This window comes from Coenobita brevimanus, chromosome 65, assembly GCF_032717465.1.
Source record: "Coenobita brevimanus isolate Jiangsu-jjx chromosome 65, ASM3271746v2, whole genome shotgun sequence".
NCBI lineage: Eukaryota > Metazoa > Arthropoda > Malacostraca > Decapoda > Coenobitidae > Coenobita > Coenobita brevimanus.
In genome coordinates this window covers 5326483-5349907 of record NC_137018.1, presented here as the reverse complement: position 1 = coordinate 5349907, position 23425 = coordinate 5326483, and the positions used below count along the sequence as shown (strand labels likewise).

Genomic DNA, 23425 nt, shown 5'->3' with positions numbered 1-23425 from the left:
CCTGCACTTGTAATTTCCCCTCTTCCTGTTCTCATCACCTCGTCTTTAGCTTCCGCCTGAAGAAGTTAATACAGAAATTTCTCCGTTTAAAAGTTGGGTGGAATATAAGTGGTACGAGAGTATCATGCAAAAATGTAACTGGTCTATGATGAGAGAGAGAGAGAGAGAGAAAGAGAGAGGTATTTTTTCACTTTGCGCATTCTGTTAGTGTTCATGTGTCAAGTGGGTCTTCTCTCGCTGTGTGTGTGTGTGTGTGTGTGTGTGTGTGTGTGTGTGTGTGTGTGTGTGTGTGTGTGTGTGTGTGTGTGTGTGTGTGTGTGTGTGTGTGTGTGTGTGTGTGTGTGTGTGTGTGTGTGTGTGTGTGTGTGTGTGTGTGTGTGTGTGTGTGTGTGTGTGTGTGTGTGTGTGTGTGTGTGTGTGTGTGTGTGTGTGTGTGTGTGTGTGTGTGTGTCGATAGCCAGAAGACTAAAATCCAGAAGAGTTGAACAAAAACGGATCACCTCAATGCAACCCTGTTCTCCTTCAGACTACCCTATCTCCAACTCACGCCCTTCTTAGTTTAATTGCTGATCTAACCCACATAAACTGCGAAACTAACAACACATATGTATTCCAAAATTACTGAAATCTGAATGTCAACTCTCTCATGATCCTCACAACTCTAGCATCTCATTTCACCCTCCATGAATCGATTACATTCGCTTGAGAGTAAGTTATAAGTGAATATTGTATCCATTAAAATGCTAATGATCAGGACAGACCTAGTATTCTATTCTAGTCGACTTAGGTGATTTTATTGAATTAGGTGTAAATTAATGAAGTATGACAGATAATGAGAAAATGATGCACTCAGATCTGACTGGATTGACTGCCGACTCTAATGAAAACACACACACACACACACACACACACACACACACACACACACACTCTCTCTCTCTCTCTCTCTCTCTCTCTCTCTCTCTCTCACGTCTGTGCCGGGGGAGATGTAAAGCCAGCGCTCCCCCCTTCCCCTCTTCTCTCTCTCTCTCAAGTCTGGAGTTGTGTACGTGCGTAAGGAGATCATAGGGTTTAGGTGGGATTCCATCTTGATTTACGTCCCATGTCTCTTCCCCCCCCCTCTCTCTCTCTCTCTCTCTCCCCGACCACTCGCTCATATGGGAGGGGAGAGGATGAGGAGTGGCTTTTGATGTATCTCTTCTCCCCCATACCTCCCGTCTCTCTCTCTCTCTCTCTCTCTCTCTCTCTCTTTCTATGTGTGTATGTGTGTGTGTGTGTGTGTGTGTGTGTGTGTGTGTGTGTGTGTGTGTGTGTGTGTGTGTGTGTGTGTGTGTGTGTCGGGGATGGCTGGAATGTTTTTATTTTTCCCCGTCCAATCCACCCCTCCCGCTTCATCCCTCGCCCTTTCACTTCCCCTTTTTCTCTTGACTATTTCTCTCTCCCTCTCTTTTTATCCATTTATTTCCACATTTTCCCAATCGTTTCCATTTTCACCAGCTTTCATTCTTTTGGCGCTCTTCTAATATCTTGCATTATTTCCTCCTTCCCCTATTTACTACTTATTTGAGGCCCATTTCATCCTTCAGGTTTTCCTTCATGTCAAGTCTTTCATCTTATTTCACTTTTAGAAAGGGGAAAATCTTCAGGAGCGACTCTGTCCGTCTGCCGCCTCCTAAAGATTATCGGGCCTAAAATGCATCACCCCTGTGGACTTAAATTTAGCGGAGGCATACCACCCACACCACACCCCATCACACCTTACTATAGGAAATAAGAAAAGGGCCCCGAAGCTCCAGCATTTAACATTTTATATTTATTCACACTTGCTTCTCCCTCCCTTTCCAATTCTTCTCTCCCTTTTTTTCTCTCTTTTCGTCTCCTTTTACTGCATCCCTCCATAGCTCTCTCTCTCTCTCTCTCTCTCATCCCCCTTGCCTCCTTTTTTTGTTTGCATTTTTGCGTTTTTATTTTGTGTTTCCCTATCATATTTGCTTTTCAGGATCTATTTTCTTTTTTTTACTCCACCCCTTTGTCTCTCTCTCTCTCTCTCTCTCCCTCTCTCTCTCCGTCTCCTCCCTCCACTCTCTCTCTCTCTCTCTCTCTCTCCACTCTCCTCCCCCATTTTTCATTTCCTTCTTCTCCTCGCGTTTTTCCATTACTTTCTCTCCTATCGCACATCTTTTTCTTTTTTTAATCTGACAGTTTCTTCCTTCCAGTGCATGTCATCTGCCTCTGTCCCTGTCTGTCTGTCTGTCTGTCTGTCTGTCTCTCTCTCTCTCTCTCTCTCTCGGGGATGGCAGGAATGTTTTTATTTTCCTCGTCCACCCTACTCCTATCTCTTCATCCGTCGCATTTTCACGTCCCTTTTTTCACTTGGTTTTGTCATCTCTCTCTCTCTCTCTCTCTCTCTTTATCCATTTCATTCATCTCAATCACTATTTCCAGTTTCGCCAACCTCTCCATCTTTTGCTTTTTTCTTATTTCTTACGCAAATTCACTTTCTCTTTCTCATTTTTTTTTTTGTTCATGGTTCTTCTTTTTCATTCACTTTCAGCGTTTTTATCACTACTTTTTACCCCCCCCCTTTTTTTTCCATTTCCGTTCTCCAGTTATCTATATTTTATTCTTTTCCACCTTTTATTCATTTTTCATCATTTTCTTTCTGCTTTTGATTTTCATTTCGCCTTGTATTTTTTCACCCGCGCTCGCGAAGGAAGAGCGAACCTTTTGTTTTGATCGGCATTGTGTGTGTGTGTGTGTGTGTGTGTGTGTGTGTGTGTGTGTGTGTGTGTGTGTAACAAAGTCAAATGTTTGGCACTTACGCCTATTATAAGGCTCGGGTGTTGTGCTCTCTGCATGGCCCTTCCTCTTGGTTTTTATTTTGTATTTTCCTTACGCTTAAAAGTCTCTTTAATTGTATTTTTTCACTTCTTCCTTCTCCTCCTCCTCCTCTCTCTCTCTCTCTCTCTCTCCCTTTCCTCCTCCTCCTCCTCCTCCTCTCCCTCTCCCTCTTCCTCCCTTCCTCCTCCTCTCCGTCTCCCTCTCTTCCTACTCTCCCTCTCTCCAATTTTTCATTTCTTTCTTCACCTTCCGTTTTTCCATTCCTTTTCATTCCTGTCTTACACCTTTCTTCTATTTTTCCTTCGACCTTTTTCCCAATTAGTGTCAACGTCTCTCTCTCTCTCTCTCTCTCTCTCTTACCTATAAGTCAGTCTATCTATCTATTTATCTATCTATCCATCGGGCTATCTACCTATTTGTCTGCCCCTGTCAATCTATCTACAAGGTGTACAAGAAACATGCGGCAAAATTTAGAAGTTTTTTCTTGGAGTAACACTGAGTTGTAAATCCATTTATAACATAGGTCTAATTTTCAGCCATTGCGGAACTACATTTACTGATAACCTTATGGAAGAAATTGGTCTTCCTCAAATTTTCGCCATAAAGCCTTCGGTAATCGTATCTCAGAAGCGGGTGGGATTTGGACCTATGCTGTTTTTACTTTTTTTTTTTTGCATGGAAGAAGGAACCAAAGGCCAGGAGCTCGCAATTATTACTCAAAATTTTCCCAAGAGCTTTATTTCTCACATAGCACAGTCTTCATGGGACACGCTGTATACTGATCTATCTACTGTATTTTTATACCTCATATACTGTATACTTTCAATATTAAACGCTAATATCTTAAAAATATGATATATATAAAGAACATAACATTTTCAGACTTTTGCATTAGACAGAGAGAAAAAAACTTAGTAAAAGCTGATTTCAAGCAAAATGTTACTTCTCACACACACACACACACACACACACACACACACACACACACACACACACACACACACACACACCCGTCACACATATAAAGACACAGAAATATATGGCAGACAATGTAAACCACACAAACAAACCTTGGTAAGCAAACTAAAACACACACACACACACACACACACACACACACACACACACACACACACACACACACACACACACACTCAAACAGTTTCTCTGTTTGTCTTTCAATTTATACTTTTCTATCTGCCTGCACTTCTCCCTGCCCGCCTGTCTGTTTTTCTGTGTCTGTCTGTGTGTCCCTCACTAACATAGCCAAGCCCACACATCCACACAGACAGCTTCTGTTAACCTTCATCGTACACCCTTAGTGTAGTATGGGCAAGACAGAATCACTCCAACCTCCCTCTGTCATCATATATCTCACAGGGATCAAGGCAGGCTGGCTGGCAAAGTGGACGCTAGTGTTTCTTCACTCTTACCCTCTTACGATCGAAATAGCTCTATTATCCATTCCATTAACACCATCAACCATCTTATGGAAGGTTAAAGGATTGGATGCTATAAACCGGGAGAAAGAAAAATACAGAAATATACATAGCACGCACCTCAATACAGCCTGTACAATCCATTCATACGCATACACGGATTAATCATATCAGGAAACCACGTAAGTAGAATATATACCACAACCAATGATAAAAAAGCGCGCGCACACTCACACACACACACACACACACACACACACACACACACACACACACACACACACACACACACACACACACACACACACACACACTATCACCTCCCCCTCCCCGTCACACACATTACTCCCCAAGCAGACACACATCACCGTGCCACACACACATTCATTACCCCCCCCCACACACACACACATACACCACCCTAAACACACATAAAACATAGCAGTGAGTTGCGTACACATATGAAAAACAATGAGAGCGATAAACACATAAAACGTACACATGCATGAAACAAAACAAAACAACACAACCGAAGCGTATATGCGCATACATGTCCATCAACATGAATATAACTGGAAGAAAAAGCAATCACACACACACACACACACACACACACACACACACACACACACACACACACACACACAAGCAAACATCACACCCACATATACACACACTCATTCACACACATACAACTTTACGACACCGAACACAGATAAAATGGCATGTGTCTACCCTTGTTTGCACTGGAGTGAGTTGTGCACGAGTGTTTACAAGTTTGGTGGGCCTAATCGCTGAAAGGCCACGGGATAAACACTAATGCCACTGGATTTACATGCGGCTGAGGCACAAACAGGCAAAAAAAAAAAAAAAACAGTAAAGCGTTTCGTGTTTGGTATGCATTTTACGTGTCAGTAATCTGTTCCCCATCTGTCAGTCTGTATGCCCCTCTGTCTCTCTTTTTATGTCTCTCTCCAATTCTTATTTGTGTCTATTACCCTCTCTTTGGTATCTGTAACTACGTACCTGTCGATCGCTGTCTGTTTATATGCATCTTTATTTATCTCACTTTATACTTGCATCTACCTACCTTTCCATATAGCTATCTAACTATCTGTTTATCTACTACCCATAAGTACTTGTCGATATATCTATCTATCTATCAATCTATCTAGCAATCTATTCTGTGTCCCACAACAAAAGACCTATTTCTTCAATATTTGAGGATGAACCTGAGTAAAGAAAAACACATAATGAACGGAGTTTTTCAAGACTTTCGTTGCGTGAATTTTCCCAGAACTAAATAATACATCGCGAGTTTGTAACAGAATAGATAAATAAACAAATAGATATTGACATACATATAGACAGACGGACAGACAGATATAATGAGAGAGAGAGAGAGAGAGATATACAAGAAATATACTGAATACAACTCGGGGAGAAGAGAATAACTTGCATATACCGAATCGTTATATTTACATACAAGTATTTAATACACACAACTCTATACAGCGAAATCCTACATACACACATGATGATTCAGAATATTAAGCACTGGGCTGCACACTGCCTACATTTATTCAGAGTGGGTAGTTAGTCTGATCCCATGTAACAACCTACATGTTTTTTTTATATACATTTTTAAAATTTGACCAGAATTTCAGATCAATGGATAGTAGCATGAATAATGCGCAGGACACCAAAGGACCATCAAAGGACACCATTCACTGTTTTTATGCTATGTAAACTGGAATATTTATTTTTTTTTTTTTTATTTTTTTTTTTGTTCATGAGCTGATGGCTAAATTCAGCTGACATTTTAATACATCACAGGTTAAAAGCCATTTCAAGTGCATGCTTTATCTGTGGACGTGACCCATAATGTACTATAGTGAGTACAAGTGCTCGTGGGCCCTTCGGGCCCCTCGCACTTGCTCCTGCGGAGGGCTCTCGCGCTGCCGTTGCTATGGACAAAAAATTCTACGGAGATCCTATGTCGGGGGCCGAGAGCGGAGTTTTTTTGGTCAAAATGTGATCGCTCATTAAATACAGTAAAAGTATTTCAATCGTGATGGGACCAAGTTTTTTCACATTAGCGAATTTTTTGCGTTTTTGTGACAATTTTGGTGAGATTTGAATGTGCAGTTTCCACTGCCCAAAACACACACACACACACACACACACACACACACACACACACACACACACACACACACACACACACACACACACACACACACACACACGGGTAGTGCTACAGTATATTAGATGTAGGCTTGGAGTTATATTTGTCATAATTAATTCGTCTTCATTTATGTGCGTGAGTTTTATGAATATATGTCAAAACGGTGTATATTTAAATCTCCCCTACCTCTCTCTCTCTCTCTCTCTCTCTCTCTCTTTCTCTCTTACTTTGACATTTTTACCCCGCCTCTCAAATTTCTCCTCAGTCACCTACTCCTGTTTTCACCTCGCACTATAAGTCACCTTCTCCCATACCTTTATCTTCAATTTTTTTTTTTTCCTCACTCATTCTTACCCTGCCTTTCATATTTCTTGGTACTTTCACCTTTACCCTGACACTTACATCTAGCTCTTCATATTCCCTCTTCCCTTATCTTCTCTCTGCTACTTACCCAGTCACATTCTTCCACACATTCACCCTTACTGCTAAACATTCAATATCACCTCTCCCTTGGTACTTACATCCTGGCCTTGATATTCCCCCATCAACAATCTTTTCTCAGGCACTCAACTTAGCGTCAAAACTCACCATCAACAGCACCCTACGCTCAACCTTGCCTTAGCACTTTCACCTTTATCCTGACATTTTCACCCTTCCCTTCATGTTCTCCTTTCAGCAACCTACTCTCTGCCTCTAACCCTAAGTCACAATCTTCCACACCTTCACTCTCACCAATACTCATCACCCACTCTTACTTTAGCACTTTCCTTTTTCCTTTTCCATTTTCACCTTCACCTTGACACGTTCACCTTCACCCTGACACACTCTCCCTGTCCCTCATGCTCGCCCTTCAGTCACCTTCTTTCTGTCACTCTCACGTTCACCTGACACCCACCCTCTCGCCCCTTACTCTGGTGATGTTTCTCTTCCGCATGAGATGGTGTTCACATGTTAGGTCCCAGGCCAGCGAGATGGGAAGAGGGGAGATAGTAAGCGAAAGAGAGAGAGAGAGAGAGAGAGAGAGAGAGAAATGGACAGACAGATAGATAGAAATTGATAGATAGACAGAGACAGATACACATACATAGTTATACATACATACACATGTACATACATACATAGAAAGACAGACACGTAGATTAACTGACTGAGAAACAGAGACAGACACAGAAAAAGAGACAAAGCTGATGCAGTGAAGAGGAAGATGTGAGGGAAAGGGGAGAACGAAGGAAAAAAAAATTGTAAGGATGATGAAAGGGTCAATAAAGGTGAGGGAGAGGAACACAGAGAGACACAGCAATAACCTGGATAAATTGGGATGAAGGGAAATATGTGACAAAGACGCACTTCACCCTGTTTAAGAGGGTGATAAAGAGATACAGAAATTACATGCATAGATTAAAAGATAAGGGTGAGTAGGGGGAAGAAGGGGTAAACACAGTGCACAAGAAAAGGGGCGAACTAAGCATACGGTATGAGAAAAAAATAAGATTGATAATGCCTAATCGTAGGAAAATATATTAAAACTTTAGTCAATGGCCGTGATCCTTTGTTCTTCTACGCCCGTCATGTGGTTAGAGAATTAGGCTGCTGTTTGAAAGGACGTGAGTTCGATCCTGGGCTGGAGAGGGGAACGGTTTAATGACCTGAAAATCGCTGAAACTTTTTTTACAGATCTAGAAGACTCAAAGACGTCATAAAATACCCCCGCAAATACAAACACACCAGTCCTGAACAAGACAGCCAAATCATATATTCCAAATGGTCAGTGGGTATTAGCACCGAAGTGGAGACATGCGATGGTGTTTGGCTCGTTGGTGGGCTGTTGGGCCTGAAGGAACGGATTACCAGCTTATGCGCAGAGCCAGACACGTATACTAAAACATGAAATCATAGAACTTTCCAAGGTAAATGCTTAGTATGCAGGGGCCTTTGTCCGACCGCTTGTTTAATCAGTGGATCAAATCTGAATACTGTATGTTCGTCCATGTTCAGTGCTACAAGGCATCCACTCATCGAATAAACAGATGATTGCTGTATTATAACCACCTTTAACTTAACGGGAAATTTTCATCGTTTAGTGGCTTATTTCCTCTTTGCTCAATGGTGGCTTAAGGGAATACATGTATTTGGCTCTATATCCTCTCGACAACATTTAATCTTAGTTTAAGCAATTTTCTAGTATGTATGTCTTATTAAACTTAGCATTCAAGATGAAGAGATGTGATTTTACATCAAGTTAAAGCGACCAGAGTAAAGTACAGTGCCAATTCGTGCTCGTTTGCTAGGTCAGGACTCAGCCCAGGGGGAATGAAGTTGAGACTAACACTGCTGAAAAATAAAGAATATATCACAAGAGGGAGCAATAGATTATGAGATACATTAATAGACAGTCCCATATCACCTCTCTCCTGCAGTAGGGACCTGAGGCTAGGCTAATATACTCCAGATCAATCACGGGCATGTGACTACCCTACGCCTTGGTGTATGATCAAAATTAGCCCAGCAGCCTCTTGGTGATTCAGACTTGCTCATGGACGTATGCCTTTAGACAATTATACGAGGAGGATGAGGGTAAGTGAGAATAAGAGGGAGAAAAGGAATTGATGTATGGCTAGAGGAGGTAATGAGAAGCGAGCTACAAGGGAAGGAAATTTGAGAAAGCCTCTGGGAACAATAGGGGACAGTGTATAGGCCTGATATATTGAGCACTGGAGGCTGGGGAGAGGAGGCTGGAGAGAGGAGGCTGGGGAGAGAAGGGGAGACGAGGTACATAGAAGGAGACATACAGTTGAGCTCAGAGGCTCCTGGTACAGAGGTTGTTATTAATTACTTCTATTATTTTTATTATTATTATTATTTTTTTTTTAATTATTATTATTATTATTATTATTGGTTGTAGTAGTATAAGTAATAGTAGTAGTAGTTACGGAGAGACTACTGAATCGTTTTACTCCAATGACTGCACTTCTCCTCTTCATTCTTGCAACTTACAACCAATTTTATCAAGCTTTGGAGTGACTTGAACGAGAGGAGATAAGTACATCCCTTATTATCTCTCACTACAACTTTACCACGCTGAAGCAAAACCGTCTGAAGGTAGCAATGACGAAAAATATAATACGCTATTTGAGTCATGGTATAATATAATCTGCCCACTATGAAGAGGTTATCTCAAGCCCTTTTCTCTAGATAAATAATGACTTACAGTAACTCATTCATGTGAGTCCAACTGCGCCTTTTCGAGATCTGATGGGAGTGGAAAGTGGGCGAGACAGGAAGGAAGGGGGAAGACGTGGGAGGCAGAAACTTGGTGAGGCTGAGGGGGAAAATGAATCAAGTGGCGTGGAAAAGAGATGTGAAATGGAAGGGAAAGATGGACGAGGTATATGGGAGAGAATATATTACTAAACTAGGGGAGATAGCGAAAGGTGAAGGGAACAGGCGAGGGTGTGACACGAGGACAAATGGAGCTGAAGATGAGTAAGAGAGAGAGAGAGAGAGAGAGAGAGAGAGAGAGAGAGAATAGTAATTACCCTCTCCCAGTTACTAACAGCTGCGAGTTATACGGGTTTAGCTGATTCAATGACATGCTTTCTTGCACCTGAATCGAAGCATCTGAGCCATTTATATACAGTTTCATTTGCAAGTACGTACTTAGTGGTGATTAAATTTACTCTATGACCTCGAGGATTAAGTTTATAGCCACGTGATGAGCGTTAGTGCACGAGTCATGATCCTTTTATAATTATGTTGTTAATCCATTTCGTATTTGGCATCATTTACTATATTTGCCCCATGGTTGATGCTTTAGTCTCAGTGAACCGATTTGCTTCAGGCTTTACTCACAACTTTATTACAGAGAGTGGGCTTTAGTTTTGTAGTTAGCAGGGCCTCTGATTCCAGTTAAGTTAAATCTTTCCTTAAGTGGACATCCTTGAACAGCACATTAAATTTAAGGTGAAATCGGACAAGCCTTGTGTAATGACGTACTTTAATACCATAAATCCTAATGGACTAGTTTTTGTTAAGGTTTCCTAGGGTCCTATTTGCAGCCTTGAGTTCTTAAGTATTTTTTACAAGGATATAACGCCCCGATTTCTTTCTTTTTTTTTTTCTTTTTTTTTTCCAACATGGTGGTCGATGGAACGATTGTCGCACAGGCGTATGTCAAATGTATCTCTAAGGAAAACAAGTATGTATAGATAGTTTAAAATGGGAAGTGGATTTTAAAGATATAAATGCTCCGCTCATGAACTGTATGGCTCATTTCGTTAAGCATTATATGAGTTTTACGTCTTAAATGCTTTCGCTCTCTGTTTCTGGATTCTAGTATGATGATGATGATGATGATGATGATGACGACGATGATGAGTATGATATTAGACTAAAATCTCACCTGTTATTACATGCAAGCAAGGTGTTATATTTTGCTTACCCATCACTTTTAATATGAATTTCTTATTGATATTCTCTAAAATTTCACATCCCCTTTATGATTGTAGTATCTTTCAATGTGTCTTAATTAAGTTTGGGTTTATAGATGTACCATGCCTATCATAAAAATCTTTGAAAAACTAGTCTGGTGTGGATGGAGGAGCTGGTGGTACCTGGGCTAGCACATTCAGCTCGCAAAAAATAAATAGATAAATAAATAAATAGATAAATAAAATAAAATACAACAACCGAGTTCGATAATCGGATAAGTCAGTCGTTTGGACATGTCTGTTTCTCCTCTGTCCTTGTTAGTCCAGCAGCACAGGCAGACATGGAGACAGCATCGACGGTTGAGAGAAGCACTGTGGGTGAAGACTGGAACAGAGCAAAGACTGGCCTAATGCGTCTCGAAACTGATAGGTATTAATCCAAGCCTTTAACTACTGATGCTGGTGCCAACCCCATGGAAGACACCACAACTATACTTTTTTACACTAACTTGGTACAGAACTGCCATCTCTCCATCTAGAATGCTGAGTTGTAACAAGAGAATGTCACTAGAACATAATGCTGGTTACAAGGAAGCACTACGACAAGGATGTAGAGCCTCAGTAATGTCTTTTTCTGCCAACGAGCTACGTGAAATAAGCAGCAGAGGGTCAGCAATCTGGGACAAGTTAGAGTTAAAACAGTACAACCTTTATCGCTGCTGATGTCTGCTTTCTTGGCTTTCGCTGTCGCTGTTATCACGTGAGCTGCTAACCAACAGCCTTTTCACTCCTAATGATATCGCTTCCTGCAACATTTGTCAATGAAGTTACCGAGCATGTAACTATTAACGGGAAAATTTTTAGATCAGTTAACCTGCAATAAAATCCTTAAGGAGATTCATACCTCCCAAGTGATGCTTGCTTTGTCGGATAGTCTTTTCACACACACACACACACACACACACACACACACACACACACACACACACACACACACACACACACACACACACACACACACAAATCGACGACAGAAGCGATCATGTAAACACTCACTGCTCCCTACTTGGCAGAAATTATAATATCTGCCTATTCTTAGCGATATTCCTAAAGCAATTACGCTCACCATCAAATTAGCATTTACACGCATCAAATATCTTTAAAAGAAAAAAGCCCATCACTCCTTTTTATAATATTATGACGAGAGAGAGAGAGAGAGAGATAACAGCCGAAGGAGAGAGGGGAATGTGACATGGGTGAGAGGAAGAGGAGGGAGGGAGATGTGACAGGGAAAGATGAGATAAGAGAAGATGGAGAGGGAAATACAGGAGAGAATGATAGGCTGGAGGGAGAGGGAGAAGAGACTGAGATAAGAGAAATGTGAATCAGAGAGAGAGAGAGAGAGAGAGAGGTGGAAGGGGACGCACTTGACAGGGAAGGATTGCACTCCTTGACCAAGCATCGTATCTCAACTTTATCCTCCCTTCGAAAAAGTCAGAGGAAATGTTGAACTCTGAGTCGAAAAAAAAAGAAAAAGACACCCTGAAAAAGCTATATGACCTGTAGGAAAATAGCCAAATCTGTAATCCCAAAGCTCTTCAATATAATTCGTCTTTTCTAAGTCAAAGATAATCGTCTGAGTGTAGGTAGAAAAGTAACAGAAGTAGTTGTAGTGTAGGGGTACAGATTTTGAGTAAGTATTTTTTTGATGGGTAAGATCAAATTCCCCTTCAAACCACAGGATTTTCCTTAATTGAGTACAATCTTCTGAAGTCTAGGAAAATCTTCATCAATAGGTCATTCCTCTGATGGGATTAATGGAGAGTATATCACCTGTTTTGTATGAGAGGCTTTCCTACACGGACTAAAATTGTCTGAAAGTATGTGAAAAAATGGAGTCATACTGCTGAAAAATTAACATAGTTTGCGTAGCCTTTTGTTAAGATTGGCTTCTATAAATCAAGTATAACTGTCTCCGAATATTGAGAAACAATTTTAACTTACAGATGCCATCGTACCATAAGGCATGAAAGTGAGATGGCCAAGGTGTAAACAAAAAACTAACGCTGCTAAATGCACTCTGGAACGTGAAGGCTAATGACATCTAATTTTCTAACTTATTCTGTTGCCGAAGTCATTCTAATATCGCCAGACTCTGAATTACTAAGGTGCAAAATAACACTAACCTGCCGGATCTAACAACAAATCGCTGAGGAAGAGGTGCCAGGGAGCCTCTTGTACCGAAGAGAATACGGGCCTAAAACCCTAATACGTTCCAGAAACAATGGTGGAAAAAGTACCCAACCAGACCTGCGGGGAAAAAGTAGAGAATTTTGGAAAAGGACTTGGTGAAGGTTTATCCCGAGGGAGATTCTTTTATTAGTGGCACGGACTGCTGGGTAGAGACTTCTTTTTTTTTTGGGGGGGAGGGTACCTAAGCTAAAGAAATCTGTTGGAGGTATGAACTGAAGTACATTATTTGCCCTTTCTTTTAAATGTAAACTTTAAAGGTAAACGTTTTGAACTCTAGGACACCAGGTAAACGTTTCGAATTGTAGAGGACCAGGAAAACGTTTCGAACTTCAATGGACCAGGAAAACGTTTCCAATTGTAGGGGACCTGTTTACCCTCACTGAATAAAGTTCTCTAGTTGTAGCGCAATTATAGTCAATATTAAATCTTCGTAGACTCGGTTTCCTCTCATCTGATGGAATAGTCACTAGCATAACATGAAAGCTATATCCTTTTTACTCTAATATGGCCTAAAATTACCATCTTTCCATCTTGAACACTAATCTGAGACAATGGACTAACACTAGAATGTGGTGCCAGTCACGAAGAAGTGCTGTGGAAAGGATATAGAGCTGTAGCAATCTTTTCCTGCCCTGTAGCTACGTAACATAACCTGTACACGGACCGAAATCTGGGCCAAGTTAGAATAAAAGGAGTTTAGGTGGTGGTTGCGTGAATTTTGATGGAACAGGAATGAGTCTCCTTGGTTACTATACTCCCCTTTTTTTTATTGAGGCGAAGATGCACTTGACAGGTTGATGATGACTGGCTGAATGCAACATGTCCAGAAAATATTTACTAACCCAAATTTCCCTCTCAGATATTTGTTGTCAGTTAATAATGCTAGAATACGAGGTAATGTTGCATTCAGCCAATCATCACCAATCTTTCAAGTGCATTTTCGCCTCGATAAAAAAAACTGAGTCTAGTGTCCAATCTGAGGACATTTGGCCATTAACAGAGCTGAAATAAGGCTAGAAATCTTTGTCAAATAAAAACAGACCTACTATAATAAAGATATTCGCTGGGCTTGATTTATGAAACAGGAATAAGTCTCCTTGGTTAGTAGTCAAATATATTTTCCAGATCTTGGGATGCGTGGCCATAAATTGAGCTGAAAAGGTTAGAAATCCACGTCAAACGAAAGCAAACCGATTATAGGGAAGAAATTAAAGAAATAATCTTCAGAGACGTTGCATTTCCTGTAACTTTCTTGGGTCAAATCTTTCATATAATGAGGAAATTGATTGCATAGCCACCTTTTTCCCCCCCTCTGAAAGTTACCAAAAATCTTGAGCAAGAAAAGTTTCCATGTTGCTAATTGCTTGCAGTCAACATTTTCGCAGCTCGCAACTTCTGAAAAAAGCTCGGCTCATTTTTGCAACATTCAGGCCAAAGGAAGGAGCCTTGTTGCAACTTGAATCAATTGCCAACCGTGAAATGCATGTTAATGGATAGGTTAGGGTGAATATGAAGCAGCAAGGTGTGTGTGTGTGTGTGTGTGTGTGTGTGTGTGTGTGTATGTGTGTGTGTGAGAGAGAGAGAGAGAGAGAGAGAGACCAACGATGTGTGTGGTTGTTTGTTTGTTTGTGTGCGTGTGTTTGCGTTTATGTTTGTATATGTTTGTTTTTGTGTACTGGTGTACATATGTGTTTTTGCTACTTTGCATGTGTGTGTGTTTTTATGTACCGTTTGTATAAATGTGCGTACAATTATGTGTGTATGTGTGAGTTTAAATACATTTATGTGTGTGAGTACGTGTGTGTGTGTGTATGTATGTGTGTATGTATGTATGTCTGTGTATGTTGTATGTGTGTGTGTGCGCGCGTGTGTGTATGTATGTATGCGTGTGTGTGTTTATTTCCTCGGTGAGGGGATGCCTGCTCGAATATTTTCATGGGATTTGAAAGAGCCTCAGAAAAGGTGAATACGTACACTCGAGTTTTCATGGAATCTGAATGAGTAGCTGGGTACGTGTGTGTGTGTGTGTGTGTGTGTGTGTGTGTGTGTGTGTGTGTGTGTGTGTGTGTGTGTGAATGCGTTACGGTGACATTTTCATATGTTTCAAAATACACAAATCACACTACTCACCCACCGAATTATACTCCATTATAACTATTCTCTTTGAACTTTCATATCTAAGCAATGTTGATGTTGGAAATTACCTTCATGCTGTAAATGTTGTAATCGATATTTTCTGTCGCCTTAACATTTTCAGCCCGGTAGAAAAATAATCATAACTTCAATAGGATAACGATTTTCTTTTATTTTTAGATCCGGGAACACATCTGTGAACGACTTTGCACTTGTCTCTTACTAATGATTTTTGGAAACGCTTTGCTTTACTTTCGTAGACTATGGTGACCTCAGTAAAGCCACAGCACATCATACCACGCAAGACACCATACCCCCCACTCACATCTCACCACAGAAAATCATCATCCCACACGACACTACGCCTCACAACACCATGCTTTCTCATACTTCACCATTAAAAAAAAAAAAATCAATCCTACATCATACCACACAAATCTCAATCCCAGGGCATTAAGCGAACCTATCCATATTCATATTTTTATTACAGTAAGGTTAAGGTAGCGGCAAGAATCCAAGTTGTTAAAATTTGATTGAGGTAAGCTAAATGTGTGGATAATTATTAAAAGTCAGTTTCAATGTATGTATAAACTTTCATAAACCTCAGAATGACCTATGGCATATGTTGTACAAATTTCTTTAGTTCACCCAGTAGATTAAATGCTATGCTTGCAGATGAAGATAAAAGCAACCAAATTTTGCCCCATTATGTATAGCATGACAGAAAAATGTTCCTGAAAAAGACGCGTTATCCCCATCCCGACCCATTAAAAACAGAGGAAAAATTACGCTCATTTTATTCATCAGTGAAATTAGTGCTTTGAGAACCGTGGATGGTAGTGGGCCGCGTTTTTCCTTGCTCTGACCTACCTTAACCCTACCTGCCCTGACATGACCTCCTTTATCATTACCAGCCCTACTTTATCCTACCCAACCATGATCTACCCTGCTATGAGCTACCTTGTTCTGGCTACCCTACCATGATCTGCTCAACCACACCATAAGGCCCTCTACCATGACTAATCTTACACCCACCCTGTTTTTACCTGCCTATCATGACCCACTCTACCATTGCTTACTCTAATTTGACAACCCTACCATGCCATAAGGTCCTCTACCATGACCAATCCTACACCTACCCTGTTATTACCTGCCTATCATGACCTACTCTATCATTGCTTACTCTATTTTGACTACCCTACCATGCCCTGCCTTGCCATGACCACCATTCCTTGATCAGTTCTATCCTACCATGACCTACCCTAACGATCTCCCCATGATAACCTACCGTACCCTTCCATGACCTACCCTATCATGGCCCAGCCAACCATGACCTTCCCTACCTTAACCTACCTTATCGCTGACGTACTTTCCCTCCATCGTTTCTTCGTCCTCTTATCGTTATTCTTATCTTTGGTTTCTTTTCTCTGGACAAAAGGAGATGGAGAGAGAGAATGCTGATCCCCCATACAATGTTGACTTCTTCTTTCTTGCAGGCTGAAACAAATTATACTTAGGACTTTTTTCGTTTTATTTTTAATTCTGGTTAATCGGCAACCCGCTTACTATTGAAGTACAAGGCTCTGATGATGATGATGATGATGATGATGATGATGATGATGATGACACTTTAATGAAGCTGACCCGCATCACAATCATATTTTTCTACCTTTCATCTAGGAAACACTTTAGTAATTTATTTCTTTTTAGTGACAATTTTAATTTTCATTGTCTTTCTTTTTTTCTTACCTATCCCACTCATTAAAGGGAAATATATTTTTGATGATGATGATGATGATCCTCTTATAGCGCTGTTCTACAAAACATCGATATCTTTCATCTATCGGGTTTCTACTCAGGCCATGATGATGATGATGATGATGATGATGATTCGCTAATGAGGGTGAACTACATTACCTTAACCATGTGTCCGTGCTTCTCTTATAAAGTGGTTGTGTACTCCTCATTAATATTCTTTCCTCATCTTTTGTTCTTCCTCCCCACCTAAATTACTCAAGGAAAATAAGGTGATGATGATGATGATGATGATAATGATGATGATGATGATGATGATGATGATGATGATGATGATTATGATGATGATTCCTCTACTGGGTTATCTGCATTTCTTTAATCTTGCTTTTTATAATTTCTTATATTTGTTTGGTTCCTACTCACCACATAAAAAAATTAGATTGTGATGCTGGTCCTGCTAATGATCATGATGCTGATGCTGATGCTGCTGATGATGATGATGGTGAGGATGATTTATTTCAGTATCACTCGCATCTTTTACTATGATAACGATGAAGATGATGATGATGATGATGGTGATAATGATGTGGATTTTCTGATTGGGACAAACTACTTTCCTTTAAGCATATTTTCGTGCTCTCTCTCTCTCTCTCTCTCTTGCAGATTTTACCTCATGAATCAACGTGTCTCTGACAATAATAAAATGATAATAATAATAATAATAATAATAATAATAACAATAATAATAATAATAATAATAATAATAATAATAATAATAATAATAATAATAATAACGATAACGATAATGATTCCCTAACAGCGCTGACCTAGTTTCCCCTAATCACGTTCCTTGCCTCTCCTGCAGGGTCGACCTAAGGAACAGGCGTCTCTCTCAGGCAAAGCACCAGCCCCTTTCCGTGCTCAAGAACCGCTCCGAGTTCATCCTTGACCCGGGTAAGTCCGGCCTCTTCCTCAAGACGGTGTGGAGTACGGACGATGGCCTCTACAGGTGTCGCGTTGACTTCAAGAAATCGCCCACCAGAAACTCGAGAATCTACCTGACCGTCATTGGTGAGTGTTTGTTATTGTTGTTAATAGTAATAATAACAATAATAGTATTAATGATAAAAATAATAATAATAATAATAATAATAATAATAATAATAATGACAAAAACAGCAACAAAAAAACAACAACCATACCTCTGCTATACTACTACTACTACTACTGCTGCTGCTACTCTTACTATTATTTCTATTATTAATATAAAGATGATGATGATAAACATTATTATTATTATTATTGTTATTATTATTATTATTATACAATTTATCCAGACAACACAGATCGTTCCTTTAGGCCCAGCAACCCTTCGTTTCATCAGCGGACGGCCCACACCCACTCTTATTCAATATATATTACTTATCCTCTCCCGAAATAGACTAACAATGTGTTCCCTTTAGTCTACCAGAGTTCCGGGTTCCTACACACACATACCTTGAATCGGACACACTATGAGAAAACTTTCACATATCACCACTTGATCCATTTCTGATAAAACAGAGATATTGACGGAGGAACTTTCGACGCGATTACAGTATTTTTCTTTTTTCTGATGCAGCTTTGTCATACACCTGTGGGCAGTGTTAACCAGACATTATATTATCTGAAAAATACATTGCAGTCTGGATTTTAGGTACATGCTTTACGGTTTCCTGACATTCCAGTATCCTGCTTGAGGAACAGAAGCGGGAATTTTGATGAGTTCATGAAAGGATGTATATGACTGCTTTTCGGTAATTTCTGCTTAAGCCTATGCGCTGGAAAATAATCCTTTATAGTGTGGCTGAATCTGCAAAAACATGCTTATCTTTTTCAGCTTGTGATGACCTAACCCAAACCTTCCTTTCATTCATAAAGTAATGCTGTGTGTGTGTGTGTGTGTGTGTGTGTGTGTGTGTGTGTGTGTGTGTGTGTGTGTGTGTGTGTGTGTGTGTGTGTGTGTGTGTGTGTGTGTGTGTGTGTGTGTGTGTGTGTGTGTGTGTGTAAGCCTGCCTGTTTTTCTGTCTGAAAGGGTGTTTGTCTGCCTGCCTGTCCAAGTCCGTCTGTCTTTCTATTTCTCTGCTTTTCTGTTTGTTTGTTTTTTGTCTGTCTGTCTGTCTGTCTCTGCCTGTCTGTCTATCAATACCACTCCATCTTCTCACCATCCCTTCCATAGCTGTCATTACACTTCCACGCCAACAACAGGGTACTCCAAAATGTAAAAATTCCCTATGGAGAGAAAACACAGAAAGCCTGGCAATGTCGCCCCCACCGAAGCCTCTATTACTGAGTGGCCATGAGAGAGGGAAGTGACTCTCTTATCTTCGTCCAGCAGTCAGCCTCAATATTTCATCCCTGGCCTCCTACTCTGATGCTCTGTTCCTTCTTTTTTCCCTTCTTTTTCTCGTGTCCTTCCTTTCCCTTCCTTCCTTCCTGGTTTCTTCTTTTGTTACTGCAATTTTTACGTCTACTTTCAGCTGTTAGTTTTTTTTTTTTTTTTTTTTTTTTTGTTGAGCTGTCGTCCTTGTGTTTTAATCCCATAGTGCCCTATTCTGATGTCCACCCCCCCCTTTTCTTTTGCTTTTTCTTTGTGCGTGTGTGTGTGTGTGTGTGTGTGTGTGTGTGTGTGTGTGTGTGTGTGTGTGTGTGTGTGTGTGTGTGTGTGTGTGTGTGTGTGTGTGTGTGTTTCTCTTTTTCTTTTGAACTCTTCGTAAGTATCTTAGCTTTCAACATTCAGTTATAGATAGGTGCACGTACGTGTTAAATATACCTTCCTTAGAGTCATTATTCACCATTCTTTTTGGCGTATCTAGTGTCCTGTCTTTTCACGGATTTCTTTAATAATAGTAGAAACTCTCACATCTATATCTAATCATACAAGGAAAATAAAAAATTCGTGTTAAATGTTTCATTCCTTGCCCCCAACTCTATATTTATATTTGGTGCTTTCGTTCTCTTCTTCTTCTTTTATTTCCCCCATGAATATCACAACATTTACATCTAGGGACAGTTGGTGGTGCACTGGTTAGTACATAAATCCAGCTGCTCGGAGATCCCTAGTTCCTCTCTCTCTCTTTCTCTCTCTCTCTCTCTCTTTTAATTCCTGGATAAAGTTGTTTCCCTTTTGTCCCTGTTCACCAAGGACTTCTTTCGTGGATAGTGATTTTTTTTTTTTTTTTTTTTGGCGTGGTGTATTCAGGGGAAATATATTGACTTAAATGATTTAATGTCTGCCTCTACTGCCTTTAGAATCCTTGTGCAGTTGATAGGCATTAATGTTAGTTGTTTTTGTATGTTAATATAAGAGAATTTAGGCAATTTTAGTTGCATCGATTTCACTGCAGTATGATCATATATTTTTCTGTACCTCACTTTTGCTGCTTCCAAATTATTTTAATGCGGTTACAAGGAGGACGCAAGGAATGACGAGCTTACAAAGAACCTCTATTAATCCCTTGAGTACGGTGATGTCTTGGCACCAACAGATGATACTTTCCAACTTCAGGCAGACATCTTACATAGGAAAGATTTTTTATGATAATGATTTAAGCTTTTTCAGTACGGTTTCTTTCTTTCTTTTCTTTTCTTTCTCTCTTTAAAATGAACAGAGGAAGAAAAAAGAAATGAAAAAAATAAGCCATACACCACATTACAGGTGTCTTCCATTCATTAAAATCAGGGGGGGATGGAAAGAGTTGTGGTATCTACTGTGCAGGTGGTGTGCTGTAGACAGTTTGAGGTAGAGGTGTATAAGAGTATGCTGCGTCTTTCTACCGTTCAGTCTTATTGTCTCTAGACATTGTTACTCACGAAGGATCTCCTAGTGAAGGGGTTGATTAAATGTGCGTCTAACCTTTCCAGTTAAAACAGTTTTTCTTAACTCGAAGAAAGTAGTTACACGGAAGCAGGAATAAAATGAAAAATACCGTACGTCTCTGGAGTGAAGTGGTTAATGAAGTGGTAGTGTTTTGGTTTCTGACATGGCACTTGTTACCCCCAGACGATTATTTCTCCTTTCTATCACCAAACGATTTTATTCAGCATAGAGGAGAGATATCATAGTGAGGAGTTGGGCCAACTGCTCCAGTGACATCCGCTGTGTGCTCTTGATTTTATTCTTACTCCCCTCAGACGATTTCCTCCAGCTCCGTAGAGGCCCGACTTCATGAAGGGGTTAATGAAGTGTTTTAATGGCCTCTGCTGTCGACTGCTACTCTTTTTTTCTAGTATTTGTGGCCCCATTATCCTCGTCCTCACATTGTATACTCAGTCTATAAATCTAACAGTCTTTCTACTCGCCCACTTCTTTTGGAAACTGACCTACCAGTTTTCTCAAGTATCTTATTAAATGCGTTCATATTATCTTAAATTTTAGGTGCATAGCAGAGCAGAGGGCATAAGTTTAGCAAAAAAAACAACACTTCTTCTCTGTTCCCTCTACTGCCCAACACTCTTCAATTTCCGTAAAAATTTGGTATATTTCTCTGCCAATAGATGACTCTCTTTGATATGATGCGTCAGTGAGGAAAGTGGTGGACATGCCATAAATGTGAAGTAGAAACAGTGGAACAGCAAGTTAGTTTTTGTCCCTGATTACACCTGAATAGTTTGAGACAAGCAGACCACATGGGCATGAAATGTGCAGCAAGGAATGTATACGGGAACGAATAAGCTGGAAGAATGAGGAGACGATACCTAACAAACAAGACAAGGAAAGCGAAAGAGAACATGAGGGAGAGGGGCTTGATCTGGTGTGAAGGAGTAGGGATGAGAGGTGAAAGAGGTCCTTCGAGGCCTAATCGATTCACCTACCACGGATAAACAGTAAAAGGTCGAAAAAACTGTAGAATACACGTCTGGCAAAACAAAGACATACATTAAGGCAATTTTAACCATTTTTCCTCACCCATAACGCACATATACAGTATGCACAGAAAGCGGCTGCTGAATATGAGAGTGATGACAGTAAAGCTGAGACGCATAATTACGGTGGTGATCCTGCATAAACTTCAGGATCAGAAACGTGTAGCAAGAGATAAATAAGCTTCCATAATGGTCGCCAGTTCCAAATATTCCTTCCACCTGTAACCTACAATGGATTGGTAGTGCAGATGAGTGTGTTGGTAATGCGTCGGCCGTACAGCATAAAATATCAAGGTAAAGGATGGCAAAACATCCATTATGGGCCGCTTTTACAATGCTCCTCCTCTCATAACCTGACCAGACCCCCAAGAGACGAACTTCCAAAGCCAAGGGTTCAAGACTCCTGTGAAGCATCCCTCCCAGACTTAACACTTTTAATTACCCTTGGGACACCAGCCGGGGGGAAAAGTTACCTCTTAAACTACTCTTGATAGCTTAATTATGTTGTCGTAAATTAGAGACCCCCTTGCTCGCCAACTCCTGATGGAAATTAATCTATGACGCCGTCCTCTCTCTCTCCTGCCATTAGCATCTTCATTGGCACTACGATATTTTTTCCCTTGTTTATTTGTTCTTTCAATCTACAGATGCTTTAAGCCCTTTCCATCATACCAGGTCATTTTTTGCTCAATCTTGCTAACTTTGGACAATTATACTTAACTTGAAACAGTTCTCGAGTACTGAAAGGGTTAATGAAGACTAAATTTAATTCCTCCAGCCCGAAAACTCTCCCCAAAGCTCAATAAAAACGGCTGGATATAGTAAGACCATCACCTAAGCAGCGTTTTCTGAGAGAGGTATACAGTACTTAGACGAAGGAAGTAAGTAGATTTTTTCACAGTAGAGGTAAGTGCATGTGCAGAGCAAACGTCTAGCCTAAAATAAATAAACAGATGAATAAATACATAAACAAATTAAACATGATATTGAAAAAAAGTCCTTGTGGAACCATCTAAACCTTTGTAGTTGGAAGTAAGGTATATCGTGTGGCAGCAACGCGGGTATTGCACGACGAGTCATGAGAAAGATAATGCAATAAAAGCATCGTAAAAGATTTTGCAAGCGGTGCACAGTTGACATCAAGAGTTCCGTCGCCTCCCCCGTTTTCCTCTCCGTGGCCTTTGAATATTAAGAGTCATATTCGGCCGCAGATCAGTGTCATCTGTGTCAGTTGCTGCGGATTCACCTCACTGATTTTTTAAGTTCAAGGAGAGAAAAGCAGGAGAGGTGACAGAACGTTTGATGCCGATGGTACATGGCGACAGGAGTGCAGTTTACAAGGAAGCACACAGCAGGTACAGCACACAGCATAATAGTCTGTTTGTTTTCTCCCGACAGAACTGGGCCACTCTAATGACTCGAGTACGAAGTCGTGGCTGCATAAAATTTGATGAGCTTTAGCTGTGAGGTGGGAATGAGTCTCC

The 23425-nt window shown here is 40.4% G+C and overlaps 1 protein-coding gene across 1 annotated transcript in view; it reads left to right on the top strand.

Moving 5' to 3' along the window:
* LOC145404917 (cell adhesion molecule DSCAM-like) overlaps positions 1-23425 on the top strand; it is a 587705-nt gene that overhangs the window by 181477 nt on the left and 382803 nt on the right. The window contains exon 2 of the mRNA XM_080276424.1: positions 17902-18107. Within this exon, the coding sequence (XP_080132550.1) occupies positions 17902-18107 (206 nt within the window). The remainder of the gene's footprint in view (positions 1-17901; positions 18108-23425) is intronic.